This window comes from Ruditapes philippinarum, unplaced genomic scaffold (assembly GCF_026571515.1).
Source record: "Ruditapes philippinarum isolate M1 unplaced genomic scaffold, ASM2657151v2 ctg756_1_1_1_1, whole genome shotgun sequence".
Taxonomy (NCBI): Eukaryota; Metazoa; Mollusca; class Bivalvia; order Venerida; family Veneridae; genus Ruditapes; species Ruditapes philippinarum.
Window position 1 is genome coordinate 421,068 of NW_026864914.1, and position 22,968 is coordinate 444,035.

The following is a 22,968-nucleotide window of genomic DNA, read 5'->3' on the forward strand; positions in this document are numbered from 1 at the left end:
TATATACCGGGACAACATATCATTATGGTAATCATACTGTATTCATATACACCGGGACAACATATCATTATGGTAATCATACTGTATTCATATATACCGGGACAACATATCATTATGGTAATCATACTGTATTCATATACACCGGGAAAACATATCATTATGGTAATCATACTGTATTCATATACACCGGGACAACATATCATTATGGTAATCATACTGTATTCATATACACCGGGACAACATATCATTATGGTAATCATACTGTATTCATATATACCGGGACAACATATCATTATGGTAATCATACTGTATTCATATATACCGGGACAACATATCATTATGGTAATCATACTGTATTCATATACACCGGGACAACATATCATTATGGTAATCATACTGTATTCATATATGAATACTAGAACCATCCAAAAAGAAACGGAACAAATAATTGTGTCGTGTTAAATAATATTCAAGGGTCGGAAATACAACATCTCTGAATGTGTTGTTCTTTTTTATTTAAAAAAGGTGTTCACATATCAATGCTCTTATTAACGACCAATGTTTATTTTAAAAAACTCATCTGTGAGCTGACATGTTCGTAAAAAGAAATAGGCACGAAATACAAGATCTCATGTTTTCTGAAAGAATGAATTTTTGAGTACGGTTGGCGTTTTTAGTGAAATTAACGGAACGAGGAAAATTTTACATTTGAATGGGAGATATTTGTATGCACGCTTAAAATGCTTTATTAGGGGTAAAATTTGTAAACTCCGTAAATTAAACTCCAACATGGTCAAGGAAATGTGAAGGCCAAAGAGATGCAATCTTTTTACCGTCTGTTTTTACTGTTAAGAGTTGTGTGCCTTGACGAAGAAACATAAGGATACATTAACAATATATTGTATGGACAATTGAATATGGACAATATTATTGAACAAATTCAATAACCTAAAACAGCCTCGTCTATAAAGAAAGGAAATAAAGGAGTATAAACGTTTAAGAATATTTTTATTCTTTTACTCATTATACCCCTATTTTTTATATAATTCTTACAGAATTAAAAAAAATGTAAATTTCATTTCATGATTAATGTTCTAGTTTTTTTCCGAGACAAAAATTAAACCAATACAATTATGAATTCTATCTAAAGATCAGGGTGATTTTGCTTTCTTCTGCATTCTGAATGCTCACATTCAGAAACAAACTTTCATATCTAACTCAAAGGGTTAAAATGTGCAATTTTCTCGTAGGCGCGATATTACAAGTGTTTCCAGTACAAAAGACACAAAACAAAAAAATTGAATCCCTAAAGAACACCATGAACGATAAAGTTGAAAATGTTGCAGGCACGATTTGATAGATCCTGAAACTGGTGAATAATGGAAGACACAACATGCATGTTTAAGTATTAAGAGAAGTAAATTTGAAAACAGGTATTTGCTAAATATTTAATATGTTATTCAATTTTGGGTTGGAATAACAAACTTTTTAGGCATATTTATGATTTCACCTCGCAACCAAAATGCCCTGGACCTGGCATATAAATATCCCTCTTCTTGCTTACAACAAGCGACGACAAGGTGGATCCTAGAGGAACAAACTGGCAAGTCAAGCCTGGTCCACATCCACAATGTCCATTAACTTGCTCCAATAACCCGCAGAAATCATGCTCCACGCGGTATTTTTCGCAGACACCTACAAAGAAATGTACACCATGACGCTGTTTATAATGTAGATAAACTGGAAACCTTATAGAATGCCCAACAAGGCAACAGGGAAAGTGTTGCTTATACCTTATAATGCAACATACCGTCAACGCCCCAAGCATCGGTTTTAGCAGAAATGAACAATATCGAAATGGTAATTGGACGTAAAAATATTTTACAAATCACACTTATATAACGGTATTTTAGCAAACCCAATGGCACAACATTTTCTGTTTGGGACACTCAAAAAACAAAAGATAAAAACGACGGTATATTGAATAGGAAGAAGTAAGAAATCACCCAGACTTAACGGGCTTTTTTAATTTGAAACACTCTGGTTTAACGGTTATTTGAATATGAAGAAGTAACAAAATCACCATGGTTATCATAACCACGGATTTACGCCGTGTTATAACGGTATTTGTATCAAATTATCCTGCTACACCATATTTTGCAATAGAACCACACTGGTATAACGGTATTTTAGATATGAAGAAATATTTTTCACCCTGGAATACCTGTATCATGATGACCCGGTATAACAGGTACAGGCAAAATATTGACTTGTCTTTTCTTGCTCACAACTTCCATATCCGGTTTGATATAACAGCATTCACCTTGTCCGCAATCTGTGTCATTCTTGCAGATTGTACCCTGTAGGAATAAACATTTATTTTTTCTTCATATTTTCCTCAAATTTGCTCCATAACAATATTTCATGAAAGTTGAATCGCATCTTTGTTGAATTGTTATGAAATTAATATAGTGTTTGTAGATTTTAAGTGCCGTTTGCAATAAGTAAATTTCTTGCTTTGTTCACCTGACAATATTTCACTTTTTAACTCATTTAAATAAAATTCATGAAAATAAGTATAAATCTGGAGGCGTGATAAAATATATGGTTGCCGGCCATCTCAATCCCGCTAGAAAATGTTTCATTTTATCATAAAAGGTCGCGGGCAACTTACAAACCCGCGAGATTTTCTGCCAAAATCGTACAAAGTGTCGCGTGGAACATATAAATATATATTGTTGGAACAGCAAGGAACATTTTGACTCCAGTGGCCTGTAGCGTCCATGATTTGTCTCTACATTTTATCACTCGTTTGTCTATAAAAAGGCAAGGAACAGAAAGAAATCGGCGTCACCAAACTCGACTTTTTTTACATGGTATGCATAAAAACAAAATATCGCGGATTGTAATGGCCGCAATCTGCTTCTTACTATGTAGGCAAAAAATGTCGTGGTTTCCTTTCTATAAGCCGCAACATTTTAAAAGATTTAAAAGTTGCCCGCGATATAAAATTTAAAAAAAAAATATGGTTGCTACCGGCCACCATAAAAATGTGTTCATTTTATAATAAAAAAATAAAATAAAATCGTCTCACCTCAGCTATGTGTGCTATGGAACATAAGAATGTAAAGCAAAGTAATACACCTATCTTATCCATGGTTTATGGTATTATTATAAGTAATTACATGTATGTGTATGTTTTATACAATTATTATATATATGCCTACTTATCTTACTTGAGAAATGAACAGCTGAATGAAAAACTGGAACAGAACAGTGAGTACAACATCTACTTGATTAAAATGATATTTTGAAAGATACTTATTTTAAATTTTGTAGTTTGATTTATAATCATTATTATCATTATTATTTTATTATAATTTTTTTATTATGTTTATTATTATTATTATTTATTATTATTATTTATTATTATCATTATCATTATTATTATTATTATTATTATTATTTATTATTATTATTATTATTATTATTATTATTATTATTATTATTATTATTATTAGTGGTAGTAGAAGTAGTATTAGTATTATTAGCAAAAGTAGATGTATTAGTGTTGTCGTCGTCGTCGTCGTTGTTGTTGTTGTTGTTGCTGTTGTTGGTCTTGTTGATGTTGATCTTGTTGTTGTTGTTGTTGTTGTCATTGTTGTTGTTGATGTAGGTCTTGTTGTTATTGTTGTTGATCTTGTTGTTGCTGTCATTGTTGTTGTTGATGTAGGTCTTGTTGTTCTTGTTGTTGATGTTGATCTTGTTGTTGTTGTTGTTGAAGTAGGTCTTGTTGATCTTGTTGATCTTGTTGTTGTCATTGTTGTTGTTGATGTAGGTCTTGTTGATGTTAATCTTGTTGTTGTTGTTGTTGTTGTCATTGTTGTTGTTGATGTAGGTCTTATTGTGCTTTTTGTTGTTGATCTTGTTGTTGTCATTGTTGTTGTTGATGTAGGTCTTGTTGTTGTTGTTGTTGTTTTTGTTGCTGTTGTTGTTGATCTTGTTCTGGCCTCTTTCCAAGGGCATATACTGATTATTTATTTAATAAATTATTGGTCCTTAATCTTCAACAGAGGTCAAATCACGTTATCTTATGTTGTTTCAAACAATGTTCTTCTTTGCTATTTTGTAAATTTCAAATATGTTAGATCTGAAACAGTTGTGTCGCCATATGCATTACCAAAGTTTGGCCTTTTTTCAGATTTGTAAAAGGTAACGTTAAGTTATGATGAAAAATAAATTAGTTTGCCCTTTTTTCAATGACCGTGTATACTTCATTTCACTTTTATGTTTAAGTGGTGACCTAAACCACTCGGAAAATTTGATTTCGAACGCATTGAGAAGTTTTGATCAAGCGAACCCCTTGTCTTTCGGTAAGTGGGGTCAACCATTTTTGTATTACTAACCGGTTAATCTACAATTCTGACCGTTTGTTCTTAGTGATTTTACTAAATCACTTAAAAAAATATATGTTTACTTACAAAATAAACATATTCTTTATGCGAGAACAATAATCTTATTTAAATATGATAATGTGACGAGCGCCATCAATATTTACATTATTCATTAAGAAATAAAAAGCAATATTTGTAATACCATCATAAATATTATTTATAAGTAGTTGTAGAATTTGAAATGACAAATCAAACATTTTATTTGTATATATATTTCACGCTGATTAAAAGTAGACAAAGGTTTGTTTATCACTTTTTATATGGTATATTGGATTCGTCTGTATTTTATTATAGGAACTGATTTATTTCTGCTGAAATTGTTCGAAGTTAACGATGAAAATCATACAAAAAGAAAATATTAAGAAAATTAAGAATGCTTGCGCTTATATCAACTTATTTATAAATTAACATATGAGTCGCGTCACGACAAAACCAACGTAATGCGTTTGCGACAAGCATAGATCAAGACCAGCCTGCGCATCAGGATCCATGCTGTTTGCTATCAGTTTCTCTACTTGTAATAGGATTTGTAAGCGAACAGCATGTATCCTGATCAGACTGCGCGGATATATATATATATATGTACATACACATTTATACATACATATACATATATGTCCTTCGGATGCAATGCGCAGATCTTACTGATATTTTTATTTAACAAATAAAACATGGCCTTGAGGGCAATATGCAAGTTTACGGACTGGTTGGTCAGACTGAGGAAGGTATATGGCCCGAAGCGCAGCTGAGGGACATATACCTTCCGAGGTCTGACCAACCAGTCCGTAAACTTGCATTTTGCCCGAAAGGCCATGTTTTATTTGTTATATTATACCGAATCTAAATTCTTTCATCCCTTTTGTTGCTGTCATTTTTACTATAATTTGCTTTCAAATAATAAGTTATTTGTTCAGTGTGTGAAATATCTCAAACCCTAGTCGAATTTTTTATTATTATTTTCAAGCGATACAGCAAAAAATCATGCTCTTCTTTTGTTATTCATTTTTGTTAATCGAATTAAACAGGCAAAAAAAACCCCGAACTTTCAGATTTTCACAAACTGTATCAATAAATTTATAATCAATTTAAAGACAAATCAAGACTTTGATCAACATGTAATAAACTTATTTGAAACAAAACAATAAATTTAGTAAAAAAGACTCATTTAACAACAAAATAAAATATAATACCTCATTTGCATACGCCCTTCTATATTTAATATGACGTCATCCGGTCCATATAAGAATTATGGACCGCCCCCGGTCTGTATGCGGTTTATGGACCGGATGACGTCATATTAAATATAGAAGGGCGTATGCAAATGAGGTATAATATACATATTTAATCATTTAAATCCACCTTAGTAATGATGTCGGTAATATTGAGCCATTGATCTTGACCTATTACAGAAATAAAAGGCTCTTTTTCATGGCAATTCCCTTCATTAAAATTCAAGTGTGAAAGTGTGGTTAAATGTTATTTTACTGCATCATTCAAGATAACTGAAAGAGTTGATAATAAAAAAATAGCGAATGAATTTAAAAGCATTTGAAAGATGTAGCTACTTTTTTAACTTTAGTGTCATTATATATGTTTGTATATCAAACAAGGATCCTTTTTCAAACTGGAAAGTAAATATTTACTAAAGCATTTTTTGATATTCAATAAAAGTTCTGTACCTGTAAAGTTTATTAATATGTAACGTTGACACGTATTTATACAATCTTAAGGACCTTTAAACAGTTTTTTTTAAATATATAAATACATTGCTTATAAGTGTTAAAATTACGATTTCAAAAAGGCCAACGTAACTTGAGCGAATAAAGAGAGATGAATTGTGTCTAATAAAATATCTATCAACTGTTTATAGATTAACCAAGGAGATATTTGTAAAGGAAAGATCACCCACCACATCCTCGGTCCCATGTGAACAAAATATTGACGTGCATATTCCATTACAGAAAAAAGAAATTGTACTTTGATACGAAAAAAATTATTTCGTTTGTTAAACGTGTAATAAGAATAAAGTCATTATTGTTTAAATAAGACAAAGGTTTTGCTTACGTTCTTCTGCTGTCGATTCGGAATTGCAGTTATTTCTCTCTGTTGTCATTGTATAATGTCTGTAATTTTAGTTTATTTAGTGTTGCTTTTTTTTTCTGGTCCTTCGTGATCTTTGATTCCAGCACCATTAAGTGTTGTAAATTAAGTACCGCTCAAGCCGGTGCTGGGTGGGGGGGGGGTAAGGGATGTTGCACTTTTGCATTATTCCTCTTGTATATCAATCAAACCGAGTCTGCAACTTTCATGTACTTTTTGTTGTGATTATTGCTTCCGATGAATCACTTTTTCTTCAGATTGTTTCAATATCATATCTACAATAATAATTATTATTTAAGACTATATTCTTTATGTTGTTTTTTTTTCTTATAAGGATTACTTATGCTTATTTAGATTGAGATGCGTAATAAACAGTCAGACTAATAACTTAAAGTAAATATTTTTCTCGTTATCCCTGACCTTTATAAATCCCCTTAACATATATAACCATAAAACAATTATTTGTGTACCTTTAGGGTTATAAATTTATTCAGGTACATTAATGCGATAAAACATGTAAATATTTACATTTAAATGATTTATTGATTTATTCCGATGATCAATATTGATCTTGATGTTTTATTTATAATATTTATATATTAAGTTACCGTTAAAAGTAATTGTGTGAGCATCTATATACGTTGCCATTGTATTTGATAATACACACAACCTGCAGATTTAAAAAAAAAAATATTTTTGCTTGTTTGATTTGAATTCGGAACATTGAATTCAAAGTTTAAGGAATTTTTATAACAATATACACAAAAAATGGATAAACAAAATATAAAATAGAGCCTGGTTAGACTGCACGGGTGTGCAGGGGGGACTGACTCTGTACCGGTGACATAGACTAATCACTTTCTGTTCCAAAAGGTCAAGGTCAATAAGCAATACGTGTTTAATATCCAATTGTTCTATACATATATTGATGTTTTGTTTGTTTTACGGGTTTTAATTGGTTAAAAGAAGAAATAATATTTAACGTAGATCGAAACCGAACTAGTGCAGCTATGAGATTTATGAAAGAAAAGTAAATTTAAATTTAGTATATCTAGAGGTTGCTAACAATAAAATAGCGACAGATGATAATGTATCAATTTCACTTTTTTTTGTCAAAAATAAATAAATTTTATCCATTCATTAAAATCAATCCAAGTTTTTTTTTAATTTTAAGAAATTGAAAATTATTTCAAACCTGAAGAATTAGTTTTTAATTGTTATATAAATATGTACATATTTTTATATGCATTACTTGAAGTGTTAAACTGTAATTGGTGAAATGTGATACTGTATCAATTCACCACACGCTGCTATGTTTTTGTTCGTATCTCAAAAGAGATTTATTTATATAAATATTGATGATATTTAAAACAAATAGATATTTTAAGCAAACACTAAACAAAAAAATTCATTAACTAAAGTCTGTTACCAATTTCTATTCACCTGGCGCCTGACATAATGGTAGCAGTTGGGAGGTACATGGTATGCAAACATAAATGTGTCTCGTAATTCAGAAATGGCTTGCCCTTTCAGTAGGAGTGACACTATAATAAACAAAACCTTTACCTTTTATATCATTCAGTTTAACCTACTAGAAACAAAGGTGGTTAGCTTTTATTATCAATTTGGAACATCCATGGAGTTTGACCAGACTCTATATTGTTGGCTGACCAACATAAATCTTGATATCCCAATATATTGACAATGTATAGTTCCAAAACATCGAAGCTGGAAAATTAAGAAAATCAGCAGGTTAATTATAAATATCATATTTAACAACATACTCCCAACTAAATATTAAGTTAACAGTGCATTAGCACTAATGAAACTTTAAACGAAATGTAAAGCGCACATAATTGAAAGAATTTTTTTTTAAAATATGAATAGACTAACATATAATGACAACTAGCTTATAACTAAGTTATTGGTAGAAGACGAACAAATTACCCGCAAAAATAGGACATTTATAATGTAACTGACACTCGATATAACAATTGGAAAAACAAAAAATCATTGCCATTATTTTACAACAATAGATTTACATTCATTATTAATCTAACTTTAGTATAAACATATTAACGGCCAAGCCCTCCCAAAAATGGAAAGTCCAATATTTGCTATTGCCCCCATTCCCATTCAGTTACTGACGTACTACTCTTTTTTCATGAATATTTAACAAAATCTAATGTTTGCACAATTAATACAGGCATTTTATTTCTTTATTCACTTTCTGAAGATATATGGGACTAATCAGAAGGATAATTTGTCATTTCTTAAAAGGTATGTCGAATCTTTTTATATTACTCCATTTAAGTAATGTATTAATAGTTTAATGCAATACGTTATGGGAACTTTTTGTTTACTTGTGTTTTTTATGAGTTTATTATATCGTTGTTTGAATGTCGTAGTGGTTGAGTATAGTTTGCACTCTTGCAAAATTTCGGATGCATGTAATAAGCTTTTTTATTTAAGCGTTGCTATTTTGACTTAATGGGGTCATTGGTTAAAAAACTTTTAATGTTGAGGATTGAATACCGTTTAAGCCGGTGCTAGGTAGCGTAAAAGATCTTGCATCTTTTATCACTTCTCGTAAACAGACTCGGTCAAATCGCGTCACCTGTTTTCAACTTTTTACTATTGTTGACAATTCTCTCGTTGGATTCCCTTTTCTCCATTTTTGTTGCTAGTAGTAAATTAAATGCGTCACTATATCATTTAATAAGTAAATACAAATGTATTGCAAGCCATATCATTTGTTCTGTTCGTAGCTTAAACTCTTAATGTCATAAAGTAATATGATTTTCAACTGTGTTTTTTATCATTTTTTTGCAGTTCATTTAAACATGTCATTTGTATATATTAAATATTTAATAAACCGTACTTTTAAAAGTAGATTTAAAGCCGTACCAAGCAAATTCATTTTATATACTCTACTTCAAATACTATGAATTGTCCTTTTTTTCAAAGTCGATATTTTGTCCTTAGCTTATTTGATCAGCTTGTCATTTGACGTATACATATACTTAAGTTGTTTTTTGACCTATAGATGTACTTAAGTTGTCATTTTATATATACATGTACTTAAGGAAGAGTGCTTTATTTGGAAGTATTCTGGATATGACATTATTGCCTATTATCACTCTTAAGTACTTAATGAGTGTGCATTGCATTAAAAATTCAAGCAAATAAGTATGTTGAAAGATTGCATTATGCATTTGAAAACACAATTCATATAAAAAAAATATTATGCATGAGGAACGCGTTTTTTGTCCATTTAAAAATTCAACAAAATAAGTATGTTTAAAGATTATGTTTTGCATTAAAAAATAAATTTAGATCAAATAATTATAAATTGATTCAATAAAAACCATTCAAATAAAAGTAATTTACTTTTATTAAAAAGTATGCAATGTGTATTTAAAAAGTAAAATAAATATGTGCATATCACTTTACTGAAAAGGTTTTTTAAGAGTAAATTTTCCGTTTCATATTCAACAAGATAAGTGGATATGTATCTTTTTTAATCTAGTTTTTTTTTCTATATAACTATATAATTGACAAGTACATGTCTTATTTGTTCCTATGTTAACTTTAATACTTCAAAAAACTGTATATTGTTAACCGTTATTTTCTTGTGTATCATTGTTATTTTGTCTATAAGTAATGTTTATTGTTTTATGCTTAATGGAGTTCGTATATTCGTATTCGTATATTTGTATTCTTATATTAGTATTCGTTTTTCTCAAATTTGTATTCTTATATTCGTATTCGGATTCGTATATTAGTATTCGTATATTCGTATTATTATTTCATATTCGTATATTAGTATTCCTATATTACTATTCTTATATTGGTATACATATCATTTCATTAAAAAATTTTGCCTCTTCAAATTATTCCAACTGCGCGAACGTCGCTCTATTTAGAAGTTTTTAATTGTGTATTTACACGTATAAGTTATATATCAAACTTAACTTAGTGCACTTTACATTAAGTAAACGACAAAATAAGTTTCTAATTATGAAATACATGTCTAGTTAAAAAAAATGTTTCGAAATAGTATTACTAGCATTAGGATTCAGCTAAAGTGGCGTATATCACTTCACTAACAAGTTGTTAAATACTTTATTTTACGTCATGATATTCCATCAATTAAGTGTACATTTCTTTATAACAAAGAATTAAAAAAATAAACATTGTGTTATACATACATGTTTATAGTTCTATAATCTTTATCTTTTAAGATAATTGAATATTGCTGTAAGCGATGCTTGTTGGGCTAACGCTGTTTTGTTTTTATTATTAAATCAAAATGAACAGTCTAAGAACACTAATTATGCTTTTTGTTTTTGACAGACCTCCATACTTCAGTCAACGGAACGAACCTTATCTCATGTCCTCGTTGTTTTTTGGGGGGTATATAAAGCAAGTTAAATACTAAAATATACTGGAAGCTATCTTTTTTCCTCTAATTATATGTCATATTTCCGAATTGGAAAGCCTTTTTTCAATTGTCTTTCGTGTGAGTTATCTGTTTAACTTATTACACAGATCGATTTTACTTATTTCTAAAGCAAACACCATTTTTATTTGTTAAGTTTTGCTTTAACCGGTGCTGGGGGGGGGGGCATGGACAGTAGCTTGCGTTTACCACTGCCGTTCATAATCAGACGTAAACCGAAACTGAAATATTTCCAACTTTGCGGTGCATGCAAACCTATAAGGTTTTCACGTTGATAGTTCTGTTGGTGATTGTGCCGTGTGGCGGCCGTCAAATGTCTCCCCACACGTTTTATAGTAATAAGGAAATTAACCACACATTAATTGTCAACCTTCTATGTCATCCTTAAACCCTCCTGTAAAGCTATCGTTTGTCTCTCCTCTGTATCACATTTCATAAGACATAAAATATGTATTAGTATACTTTTAAAACACAAACAAGAACATAAAACGGGTGACTGATAAGATCTTCCTACTTCAAATCATGTTTCACTTTTAAGAGTAACTCTGTTTGCATTCTTCTGTTTTAATGATTTCAATAAAAAAAACATAACCTTGTAACGTTTGTTTCAACGCACGAGTTCCTTTTAAAGCGACTTGGTCACACATGTATTGTCTTTTTTTTACTTTTATAATAACAATATGTTGTTGCTGCTGCTGCTGTTGTTGCTTCTTCTTCTGCTGCTGCTGCTGCTGCTGATGTTGTTGTTGTTGTTGTTAATGATAGTGGTGGTGGTGTTTGTTGGGTTTTTCTCCTTTTTATAAATATTTTTATCGACTTAATCAAAATGTGTCAATGTATACAAACGCTTTGGTGGAAAACGTATAAAACAACACTTATAAATTATATCAAAGTTTATTTATATAACTGAACATACATAGTTTATCTCAATTTTGGAACAAGTTCTACAAACTAATTTCATATTTGAGGTCATTTCCAGAGAGCATGGATGTGTGTGACGGCTGTCTATTACGGCTGTGTTGCGCCTGAATGGGTTGAGAGTCAGATACTTTAATCACCGCCAGGCCACCGGTCACTAGTATTTGTTTGTCATATAATTATAATTTCCGACAAATCAGAATGATCTGAAAACGTAAAAATATTTCCTTTACGTTCTGTGAGTGTTGCTTTAATTATTAAATTCGTAAATTCACTGGGTTATACACTGGGTTATAATTGTTTGACAAGCTACAGGAGACAAAAGACAATACTTATATTCCTTTAAACGCGGTTAAAGTTGTCGATATTGAATTGTGTAAAGAACAATAGATCGAAACCTACAGAGAAACTTTATGTCTTAAAAGTGGTAGTGAGGACATAGAGAAATCTAAGTTTAATGTTTACTTTAAGCTTAGTAGATAAACGCAAAATGTGGCCTTAAGTTAATTTAAAACAGAATTACAACCAACTCCAAATGATAACTATTGACTTAAAGGAAATAAATTGTTACAAATTGTAATTTTCACTTTTTTTGCATGTGAAATAGTGTCGTTAGTGGTGAAATTTATAAGATTGTATTTGAAAATGTGTTAAAATAAATATAAGAATGACACGTTCAAAAATTGGATGTTAATAGTTAAAGGTAAATATGTACTTTTATCAAAGCTATCTTTTTAATTTATTTTTAATTGTTTTGTACAGATTGGAACCTATACGTAAATGAGGGGGAATTTTATAGGTAACCTTTTGTAATAATTGAATAGTAACGATAAGTAATGTGAAAAAGGATTTATTTAGAAAACAATAATATTTTTGATGTTTTTTTTCGTTTTACTATATTAAACACTTTGGTGTCAAATGTAACATTTCCAATAAGTAATTCATCAATAATTAACACAACATGAAAAATGGAAACCATAACAATTTGATGGTATAACTATAAAACAACTAAATATACAATGTTAAAAGAGGATAAATTAAAAAAGTAAAATAAAAGCAATATGTAACCTGTTTAAGAAAAGAGAAAACACAATAATGGAAAAATGTAAAAAATTGTGTGTGTGTGTGTTGTTTTTTTTTTAATCTGGAAAAAAAATGATCCCTCTAAATCAATGAACATAACAAAATTACAGGCTCGGTTTGAATGAGCCTTTCATGATATGTAACACATTTGTTTTTTGCTGATAATCCTACGTTTTAAACACAGAAACAAAACCATGTTACAGACCGTCAACCTAATCATAAATGAAATTTTGTTTAAAAATAACTTCAATTTTTTTAAACGTAAAAATAAATGATTTTGTTATCTTTTGAGTTCTTTCGTATTCAAAAAGAAAGCGAAATTGTTTAATTTGGGATAAATACATAATAGCTATTTCTTGTTAGCTTATCTATTTTCTTAACAAAGCTACAACAAATATCAAACGAATTTAACAAAGTGCATCCAATTACAATTATTGTGCCTAAAGTGAAATTAAAAGGTATGAAATTAGAATTTGATTAAGACGGATCACTTTCAAATCCACGTAAGCATTAACTGAAAACGTTTATCAAATACAATAACAAGTGTACAGGAGGAACGCTTGATGAATACAATAAGTGCATGTCACAAAAATGTACGTACATTGATAAAAAAGTCTCAATTTTATTAACAATATCAAAATTGTATCATTATATAAATAAGAAATAAAAGAGGCGTAAGACCATTTCAAATGAAAAAGTGGAAAGATTAAATAAGTTAACTTTTTTTAATTTGTTATATAAATTGCTGCGAGTATTTTATTGTCTAAATTTGATTTGATCTGTAACTACTAAATTTGATGATTCAGGAAAAATGTATTGAATAACAAAACGCTTGAAAAGATAATACAAAAAGATAAGAACATTAGTAAGATGGCATTCAGGACATACCTAATTAAAGCACATAGCTTTTTTGTCTGTTATTAGATTGAAATTTATGTATTGTAAATATATCGTATTTGACAGAATTTGAACAAAAATGTAATCATCACATTTGTTTAACTATGTAGAACATATTTCCTTAATGTCATACTTTATTTACTATATGGATGGATATAAAGGTGTCAAGTAGTTTCGTCTATTTTATGTAATGATTTAAAATAGTTCAGGGTTTCCTTTTTCTTTTTGTTTTAAGTACATAGTTGTTGCTTAAAATCATATATGTATTAAGATATCAAATATATGTATGTCTAACATTACAGCCACTTTCACATGACATATTCATGAGCGATATGGCGTTATTTCGAGATCAAGGATTCGCGACAATTGTGCTTTCTTATTACTCACTTGCTATGGGAGTTAATGTGATGAATAAATATAAATCATTTCTTCTTTTTAGATAAATATTGAGAGATTTGTGTCTTTTCCCAAATCATTAATTCTTTATGTATGTATTGAATATAAAGTTTTGATATACGTTGTCAAGTATACATAAACAAATGATTTTGATCTGAGATTCTTTGACCATTCCATGCGCTCCTATGCGCTCAAATGATAAACATACAAATACCAAATCATAATACGCAACAAATAAACATTATTACCTTTAACTATTGGTTTGATACAAGGGATTTTATATGAGTGAAGTCACCACAAAATAGGTGACTAAAACAATTAAGTTTTGTTTTATTAAAGATCACAATAACTAACATATGAAGAACATGATTTTATTTATATCATTTTGCAATTGAAATTCGATCTTTGTTGTTTTGCGTGACAATCTTGTTCGTCGTTCCTAATGACAAATTATTCCGTTTTTTAATCATTTTTCACTTAACAATATGTATGACCTGATAACCGTAATGAGAAATCTGATATACATAAAGAGCCATTTAGAATAAGAGATCTTTTTCCAAATCTTGAAACTGACAGTCCGACAACAAATGTTGACGCTGTAATCCGATACTGCCAATTACTAATCAACAGACATGGGTTAATTGGTTTGTTTGCAAATTAGTTATTGAAAAACAGAAATCGTATACGCTAAAACAAAAGGCGGATCCCGAAAAACAAAAGGTAGGTCGCTAGCGAACTTTTGTATGCAATCTTGAAAAATACGTAAACACAACGCCTGAATGACTATCAGTGGATAGAAGTTGTCAAAAGCAAGTACATTACCTAATAAACTATACAAGAAAAATATGATAGTTTTGAAGATACTGTGATATGGCACATAAAAAGGCGTATTTAAGATTAAATTTATTTAAAATTTGGATACCACTATTTTTTTAAAACGTGATGGTAATTGCTTAAGGCTTTAGCAACAACCATGGTTAGCTAAATTGCACGCTTATATGAATAGCTGACCAAGACAGCATAGTGTCAGGTTAATAACTGTTGCTCATGTTCTCATAAAGTTCTACTTTCGGACGCTAACTGATATAAATGAAGAATAAATATCTTTTTTTTCTCCTTTAACTTTAACTGAGTCTCCTCGACTATAATACAATGACTATATTAATAAGTGTATGCAAAATTTCCTTTCAATCTCCTTTTCAAATATTTGAATGGAGAATATCACTGGCTAGTACATACTTTCTACTTTAGAGTAATTTAACCCCTTGGTACGTATGTGACAGTGTACTTCTAACTCAATTTGTCATTAAGTCACAATGTAGATGAGTGTTTGATATGTTAAATATATATTGATTTTAAGGCGTACAGAGGTCATTTAAAATATTACATTTAACAGTAAAGTAACCCTAGCAAGCCCTCTTGTAATTTGAAACTGTCATTTTGTTATTTAAATGCAGCTAGAAGCCTATACGTGGCCGAGTGGTTAAGGCATTGGCTTTGAATCACCTGCACCTCACCGCTATGGGTTCGAACCCAGCGTCGTCGTGATTTAAAAGCAAATGTCATCATCAAACAAATTTGAAATCATTGTAATAATAAGATGATGCAGAAAAGAGTATAATATGGAATTAAGGTGTCTGCCTCCTACCGGGTTCGAGTCCTACTAGGTCACTACCATAAGTCCTCATATAATTCCTTATATAATTCCTCATATGATACCAGTACTGCTTAGTTCCAGAAAGCAGATTCGATGGTGGTTGATGTTTTTATACTAGGAGCAGATTACGCGCATGCATAGGCTGGACTGACTAGGGACACGAATGACTAGTGACATAGGTAGTTTAATATACAGCTACCATACAATGTTAAGAGTCTCGTTCTGTCATTTCAATGATGGCCTAACTTATCAAATTGTACAACTTTTTAACACACCTTACTTTAAATTAAAATGTAATTTTACTTCCTTGTGTGACTTCTCTTGTAAAAAATGATATAAATTGTTGTAATTGGGAATACTATTAATTACAATTAAATCATATTCAATATAAATACAGTTAAGTCAAAAATAAGAAAGAAACAACTATTCACTAAAATGACAAGAAGTATCTTAAAAAGATATTGAACCGATACTCGGTTCAATACAAAACAAAAATGTTAGCAATACCTGATTTTACACTAAAGATTAACACCTAGCATAGTGTTAAATCTACACGTAGTGTCATCTTTTAACATGTTTGTATATGAATAAAATTCATCCTTATCACCAGCGTACGATATTAAGATGTATTAAAGGCAAATAGATAGATGTTAAAACATGATCCTCTTTCATAAAGTCATTCAGAAAAAAAATATACCAAAAATACATTCAATATTAATCCGGCTACTGTATCAACCTGCGAACTTTGTGCCGTAAAGCGTGAATATTACTGCGCGATTAAATTTCGTGATTTCCATGCTGAACCAGTGGACGGTTTGTAATATTCAAGAAACTTAATTTTTTGTAAAGGTTTCTTCTTTTATTTATAAACTATATATCTTTATCAAAATGAGCACGGAATAATTGTTGGAATTACAAAATCACGAAATTAACGTGCAGTTTTAAGAAAGTGTTTTCCAGTATATGAATTTTTAAAGCACTTGTAAACCCACCACGTGCGATGTTTTAAAAAATGATAAGAAATTATGATTCGTTTTGAACATGGATTACATAAATATTTATGGAATAAAAATAACTTAAATTTCTTTGTAAGTTTTTTTTTATTTTTTACTTTATAATATATTACATAACATAAAAGAAAGGTTTAAAACATTTACATATCTTCCATTAAATGCAATGTTAATAAATACTAAATACAATGTACATGACAGTACTATTATCTTAAAGGTAGAGTGGTGTATGTCAATTATATTATCTTTAATCAAAAAACATGCATGCGCTTATCGTAATTACAACTCATCTTGAAAAATACTTTGTAGTTATCACGAGTAAGCAAGGACATGGTTCAGAAACATATTGTTACATAAGAACAGACGAAACAATGTTCTAAAAATAGATACTACGGAGACTGTCGAAAAAAGGCGGGAGCGACTACGGGTTTACGACATTGGTCAAGTTATCCTTTAGTTGAAGCTTTATCGACGTATTACGGAAAAAGCCGAACAGCTATGAGAAATAAATGTAACGACAACTTTTGCACTAGTTTTATGTTAATGTACAGTTATAATATAAAAAACAATTGAGACAGATCTACATAATATAAGACATGTTTCATGAGTTTTAAAAATAAAATTCAAAAATTGTAATCCGAACTTGTATCATACAGTGCACGTACAAAAAATATGCAAGCTGAAAAATGCAATATCGATATTTATGACACGGATTAATGTTAATATTGCATGACCCACGCAATCAAGAATGTTGATATGTGCAATATTGATATCAATAGAATATGCGGAATATTTACTTTATAAACAAAACTTCATATTTAAAACAATCCACAGGCCAATGCCAATTAAAACTTTTAAACATAATATTATCTCTAATGGCATTAATTAATGTCCAATTACTTGGGTTTTTTTTAACTGTCACCGTTTCCGTCGTATGATGTTTTTCTTTTGTTTATATCACAAGCTTTCACAGTATAATACCGGTACCATTTCCAAGAGTTTTCATGTTGTATTCTAATATATGCACAAGACTATAACGAAAGTGAAATACAGAAGAAAAAAAGAAACTTAGTAATCAAAACTAGTTTTATATCAGTCACTTTTCGTCATACAAACTGTATGTAAGTTGTCAAAAGTTACTTAGTTAGTGCTTTATTGACAGTAATTCAGTTTTAAATATCAAGTACGTTTTTTTTTAATTCTGAGCTATTATTTCAAAATTAAGTCTAAGAATAGAATTCAAAAATATGTCATTATCTCCCTTTAATACAAATACCTATTTCCTTACTTTTATTAAAAACATCATTCCATCTTCCGTTCATTTGAGGAAATAAAGTGATACAATCAAGGTGGTTCTTCAATCAAATTATTGTTTTTGTGTCAATAAACTATCCATTAGGCATTAAACCGATTCAACTTCCGAACATAAAAACAATTGCATTCACATTGAAAGGAATATATTATATAGGCGCATAACTGCACTGAACGCATGTTTTAATAAATTAATACCATTTAGATGAGCCTGTATTACGGGTCATATTGCTTAGTTGGCAACACCTTCGCGCCGCCCTATGCATCCGTGAAACTACAAAATAACTGCATTCGGTCGTCTGCTAATTAAATACGACTTTAGAAGTTAGCTTTAAACATTGATTTTTTTTCTTCTGTAAATCTTTACCTACTAACAAATTTAAAGCAAAAAAACAATGTTTTATTTAATGATTATTTAAAATGGCCTATTAAAACATCAAAATATACGTGACATTCTTTGGGACATCTGCCAATTCTCCCTAGTGAAGTTGTAAGATGTTACCCAATAAAATAAAACAGTATGATAACATCGAGGGAGGAAATTTCAATAAATACCACCAGCGTCAAGATTCTTTGTTATGTCACGTAATAAACAACATTTCACATTCATTGATTAAAAACGAAAATTACCTGATTTTCTTTAATTAAAATGAAGACAATTCAATTAGAATACAAACAAGAACTTAAGCATCAAGATACCAAGGTCATTTGCGTGCTTATTCTAGGACATAGAAACCTTGAGATAGCTGTTTCGTAGTTTATTGAAAGAGAATTAAGACTCATTATTGGTAATATACAATTTGTGGATCATTCACTGAACAAAATACTTTGTGAACAAGGTTATTTTAATTCTTTAGTGAGACTTACCTTGATATTGATATAGATAACTAGAAATTCAGGAAAGGGATATCTAACACATTGTTCAGGATCATGGTTTAAATCGTGTAAAGCCGTATTATTGTTGATACAACAACTTGGCATGGATGGTAGCTTGCATTTACCATCGCTGTAGTCAAACAGAGTCTGAAACATTGGCGACATTTTTACGATTTTTGTGTTTTCTATTTTCAGGAAAAGAAATGTTAAGTGAATGAATGAAATTCATAGTAGACTAGACTTGCACTTACAAAAACAATGGGAACACAGAGCGAATGGGTATATTCCGACTTACAGACGCCTAAAGGTGTTAAATCTGCACATAGAATTCCGTTGGTGTCACCAAGAATGGATGTTGATGTTACAGGCGTTTCCTTAAAAAATGTGCGCACGCACCTAATTGATCACCCACGTGACGATGGATTGAGACATCGTGAACAACTCTGGAATTTTCAACAAAGGTATCGTGGCGTGATCGGGAAGGGTCGTCCTACTCTTCCTATCGGAGATGAGGACCGGAAGTGTGAGACATCCGGTTCCGATGAGCAAACCGAAGATGAGACCCGGCTGGTAGAAAGCTCACGATCACGTGTTGCCAACGAACAATCATCATTACCGAGTAGATTTCGTAAACGTTTAAAACATAAAATAAACTTTACAGGTTTGAAGCGGAGCGAAAGTCAAACAGAGGCAGACCGGCGTAAACTTTTTCAAATTAAGGAGCCTAAAGAAGAAGAAAAAACAAATCCAGGAATTCAAAGACTGTATTCATCAGGCTTAATCGTCAAAAACAATTTATTCAATCAGTTACGTAATGTTAACACTGATGAAAGAAAAATAGATCACTTTCCTGATAATTCGAAAATTCTTGAAGCTATTCAAAAATATGGATCCTTAGAAAAACTTCCTGATATTAGTTACCCTGGATTGAAATCTGCGCAGCAAACACCAAACATTCGCTTCCTCAAAACCTTAAATTCTTACAATCGACGAATGATTGACCAGGTGTCAGAACGGAATACCTCCATTACGTCGGTCGTTGACAAGTATTAATGATATGGGTTCATCCAAACGAAAACTAATCATAGTATCTCGACGTGGGAAAAATGACGGTAGACTAGTTCGTCTTGGGTGTATTGACAATTTTAACGAAGACGATGACGAAGAAAATGATAATAATGGTGATGTGGATGATGATGACGATGATGATGAAGATGATGAGGAGTATGAAGAAACAAAATGATGAAGATGATGATGAATGTGACAATGAAAATCAGATTTCACACGCTGAAAAACTGCATGGAAAAGAACATTCGGATCATGTTGGTATAAGAAGTAATATTACTCACGTAAATACTCAAGACGATTTAATTTTAATCGAAAAATATAAAAACGAAGAGAATACTCATCAAAAGGAATTAAGAAATGAAAAGACATTTCATGAGGGTATGCGAAAGCCTAAAATCAGTAAAGAATATAGAAGAACAGACTTATCGAGCCAAGAACCATACGTACCAAAGTGCAATATTAAACCTCGCGAGAGCTGGAAAAATACTAAAGTTGGAAGTAAAGATAGAGACGAAGCTAAAGACAATACAAGTAGCAAAAAGAATCAGAAAAAGAAGTCTGAAACTGACAATAAAGAGGACGAATCTGATTCAGATGAAAGCTTAGATATTCCAGAGGATCGCTTCGGGCATACAACTCATTCAATAGATAAAAAATTAGCAATAAGGAAACCTTGGGAATGGAAACCAAGTCCATATAGATGGATAGATAAATCATATGTGAAAGAAAGTGATAAGCCCTACATTGAGCGTATCATTAACAATGGTGAAATCATAGATGAGTTTCATTATGATTCATTTGCAAGAACGAGACCTTTAAAACTACAAAGTTTTCCTGAAGGGGCAGGATACAAGGACAGATATGGGAATTTAAGATGAATTGTTGTGTTCAAAACATATAAACATATGATTATCTGCATCACAAACCCCATTTTTGCGATAATATCGCAAAACATATGCACGGCTAAGTATAGATTATGCAATAAAATGACAAATGTAAGAATGTGTGAATACATATATTTACATATCATATTTAATACTTATTTTTTACGTAAATAGCATACAGTCTTTGCATTGCTGTGTGTTTCTGCTCATAAAACATTCATTTCATAAAATGTTATAAAAGCTGTGGAGTTATTGTTTTTACATATATGAGAGTCCTCCAGTCCTTCCAGCTTACATTTTAGTAACTAGTCCCTTGGCATGTAAGCAGACATACCCCTGACAATTCTGAAATAAATTTCTTGGAGCTTTGCCCCCTTGATATTCGTTAAAATCAAACGCAAAATAAAACATTAAGAAAGAAAGAAAGAAGCGCACTGAAAAAAAATATAAATATATATTAATCATAGAAGGATTGAAGGTCAGATTTTGTGTAAACTCCGTTATGTAACGTTTGTTTGTTTATAATTATCTCAAAATCTTTTTTATGCGACAGTCTCCAGATATATCTACTCTTATCCACGCCCCAATCCTTGAACTTATATCTAGAATAAAATAGTATTCATATATTTACTGATAATCAAAATCAGTAGGCTGAACGTATTGTACAATTTCATAATTTTACAATCATAATCAAGTGTACATACAAAAGGGTTTGGGGGCCAAAAAAATTAACATTATGTAGGGGCCCTTTCCCCAGATTGGGCAAAAATAAAAATTATACTATTTGGGTATAAAAACTTAAAGAATAAATTTTGTGAAAATTTTAGGTATATTCTTTTAAAATAAAACTTTTTTCTATTATTTTATTTTTAAATTTGTTAAGAAAATAAGAACAAATTAACCACATATTTAAAAATTAACGACCATGTATTAGTCTGAAAATATTAGCTAGCTATTGTCCTGCTCGAAAGCGTAATCATCTATATACAAACATGTAAATTGAATCCATTGCTTTAATTTTGTTCAGCCCCTTAAGCCCAACCGCCGGTCGATCTGTGTCTGAATGTTAAACCAGAATGATCCCTAAAACAACTTAACAGTAAATCTTTAAATGAATTATGATTTTCAGAGTTTGAAACAAAACAAATCATTTAGAACAACGATAGTGAAATTAAAATGTTTCTGAACTTCCGTTAAAGTTGTATTAGCCCCGGACCTCGGTTTGTTTGCTTAACTTGTTTTTACACCGACTGTGACACATGTTTAGTCATATCTCGACAGTCGGGACAACTAACCGCTCTCTTGGATATCGAACCAGTAACTACCAATTTCTCCACAAATGACCGGTTACATATCCCACAGCGGTGAGAGTCATTTATTAGACTCAATGCCCAAGATGAATTGAAAAATCTGGAAATTAGGCCTTACATGAAGATCAAACCGGCGACCCCTGACAGGTAAGGATCCAGAAAATGTTAGACTAGAGTGTTTCAGTTTGATTAAAATCAATCTTTCCTTTCCTTATGGAATGTGTCAAGAACCACTCGATATTACAGTCTAATTTTAGCAATCAAGTTTGAAACGAGAAATTTATTCAACCATGATTGGTTACATTTCAATTTTTCTAACAATTTCCATTCTTGTATTCACCAAAATATACAATTAATGAGTATAAGAGATTAGTCATTTCCGCTATCCAATGAGTCTGCTATTCAAAAATTCATCTCCGTGTAATAACATCGCCTGTGTAGAATGATTATCAAAGATTCATCACTTTCTAAAAAATAACGTTTGTGAATTAATACAATGTAGTATTACCATTATACAGTATCTTTCTTTTTGAAAGACCCTG

General features: G+C 30.7%; 2 protein-coding genes across 2 annotated transcripts; one reads left to right on the top strand and one right to left on the bottom strand.

Moving 5' to 3' along the window:
- Positions 1-1,436: 1,436 nt before the first annotated feature.
- Positions 1,437-3,252, bottom strand: LOC132727260 (uncharacterized). Its single transcript, XM_060712682.1, has 3 exons — positions 3,095-3,252; positions 2,225-2,360; positions 1,437-1,695 (listed from the first exon to the last, which is right to left on the bottom strand). Exons 1-3 carry the CDS (start codon positions 3,155-3,157, stop codon positions 1,499-1,501), a joined length of 396 nt encoding a protein of 131 aa, XP_060568665.1. The 5' UTR covers positions 3,158-3,252; the 3' UTR covers positions 1,437-1,498.
- Positions 3,253-8,675: 5,423 nt separating this feature from the next.
- Positions 8,676-21,352, top strand: LOC132727255 (uncharacterized). Its single transcript, XM_060712678.1, has 3 exons — positions 8,676-8,834; positions 19,360-20,202; positions 20,286-21,352. The coding sequence occupies exons 2-3, from the start codon at positions 19,423-19,425 to the stop codon at positions 21,108-21,110; spliced, it is 1,605 nt and encodes a 534-aa protein (XP_060568661.1). The 5' UTR covers positions 8,676-8,834; positions 19,360-19,422; the 3' UTR covers positions 21,111-21,352.
- The last annotated feature ends 1,616 nt before the right edge of the window (positions 21,353-22,968 follow it).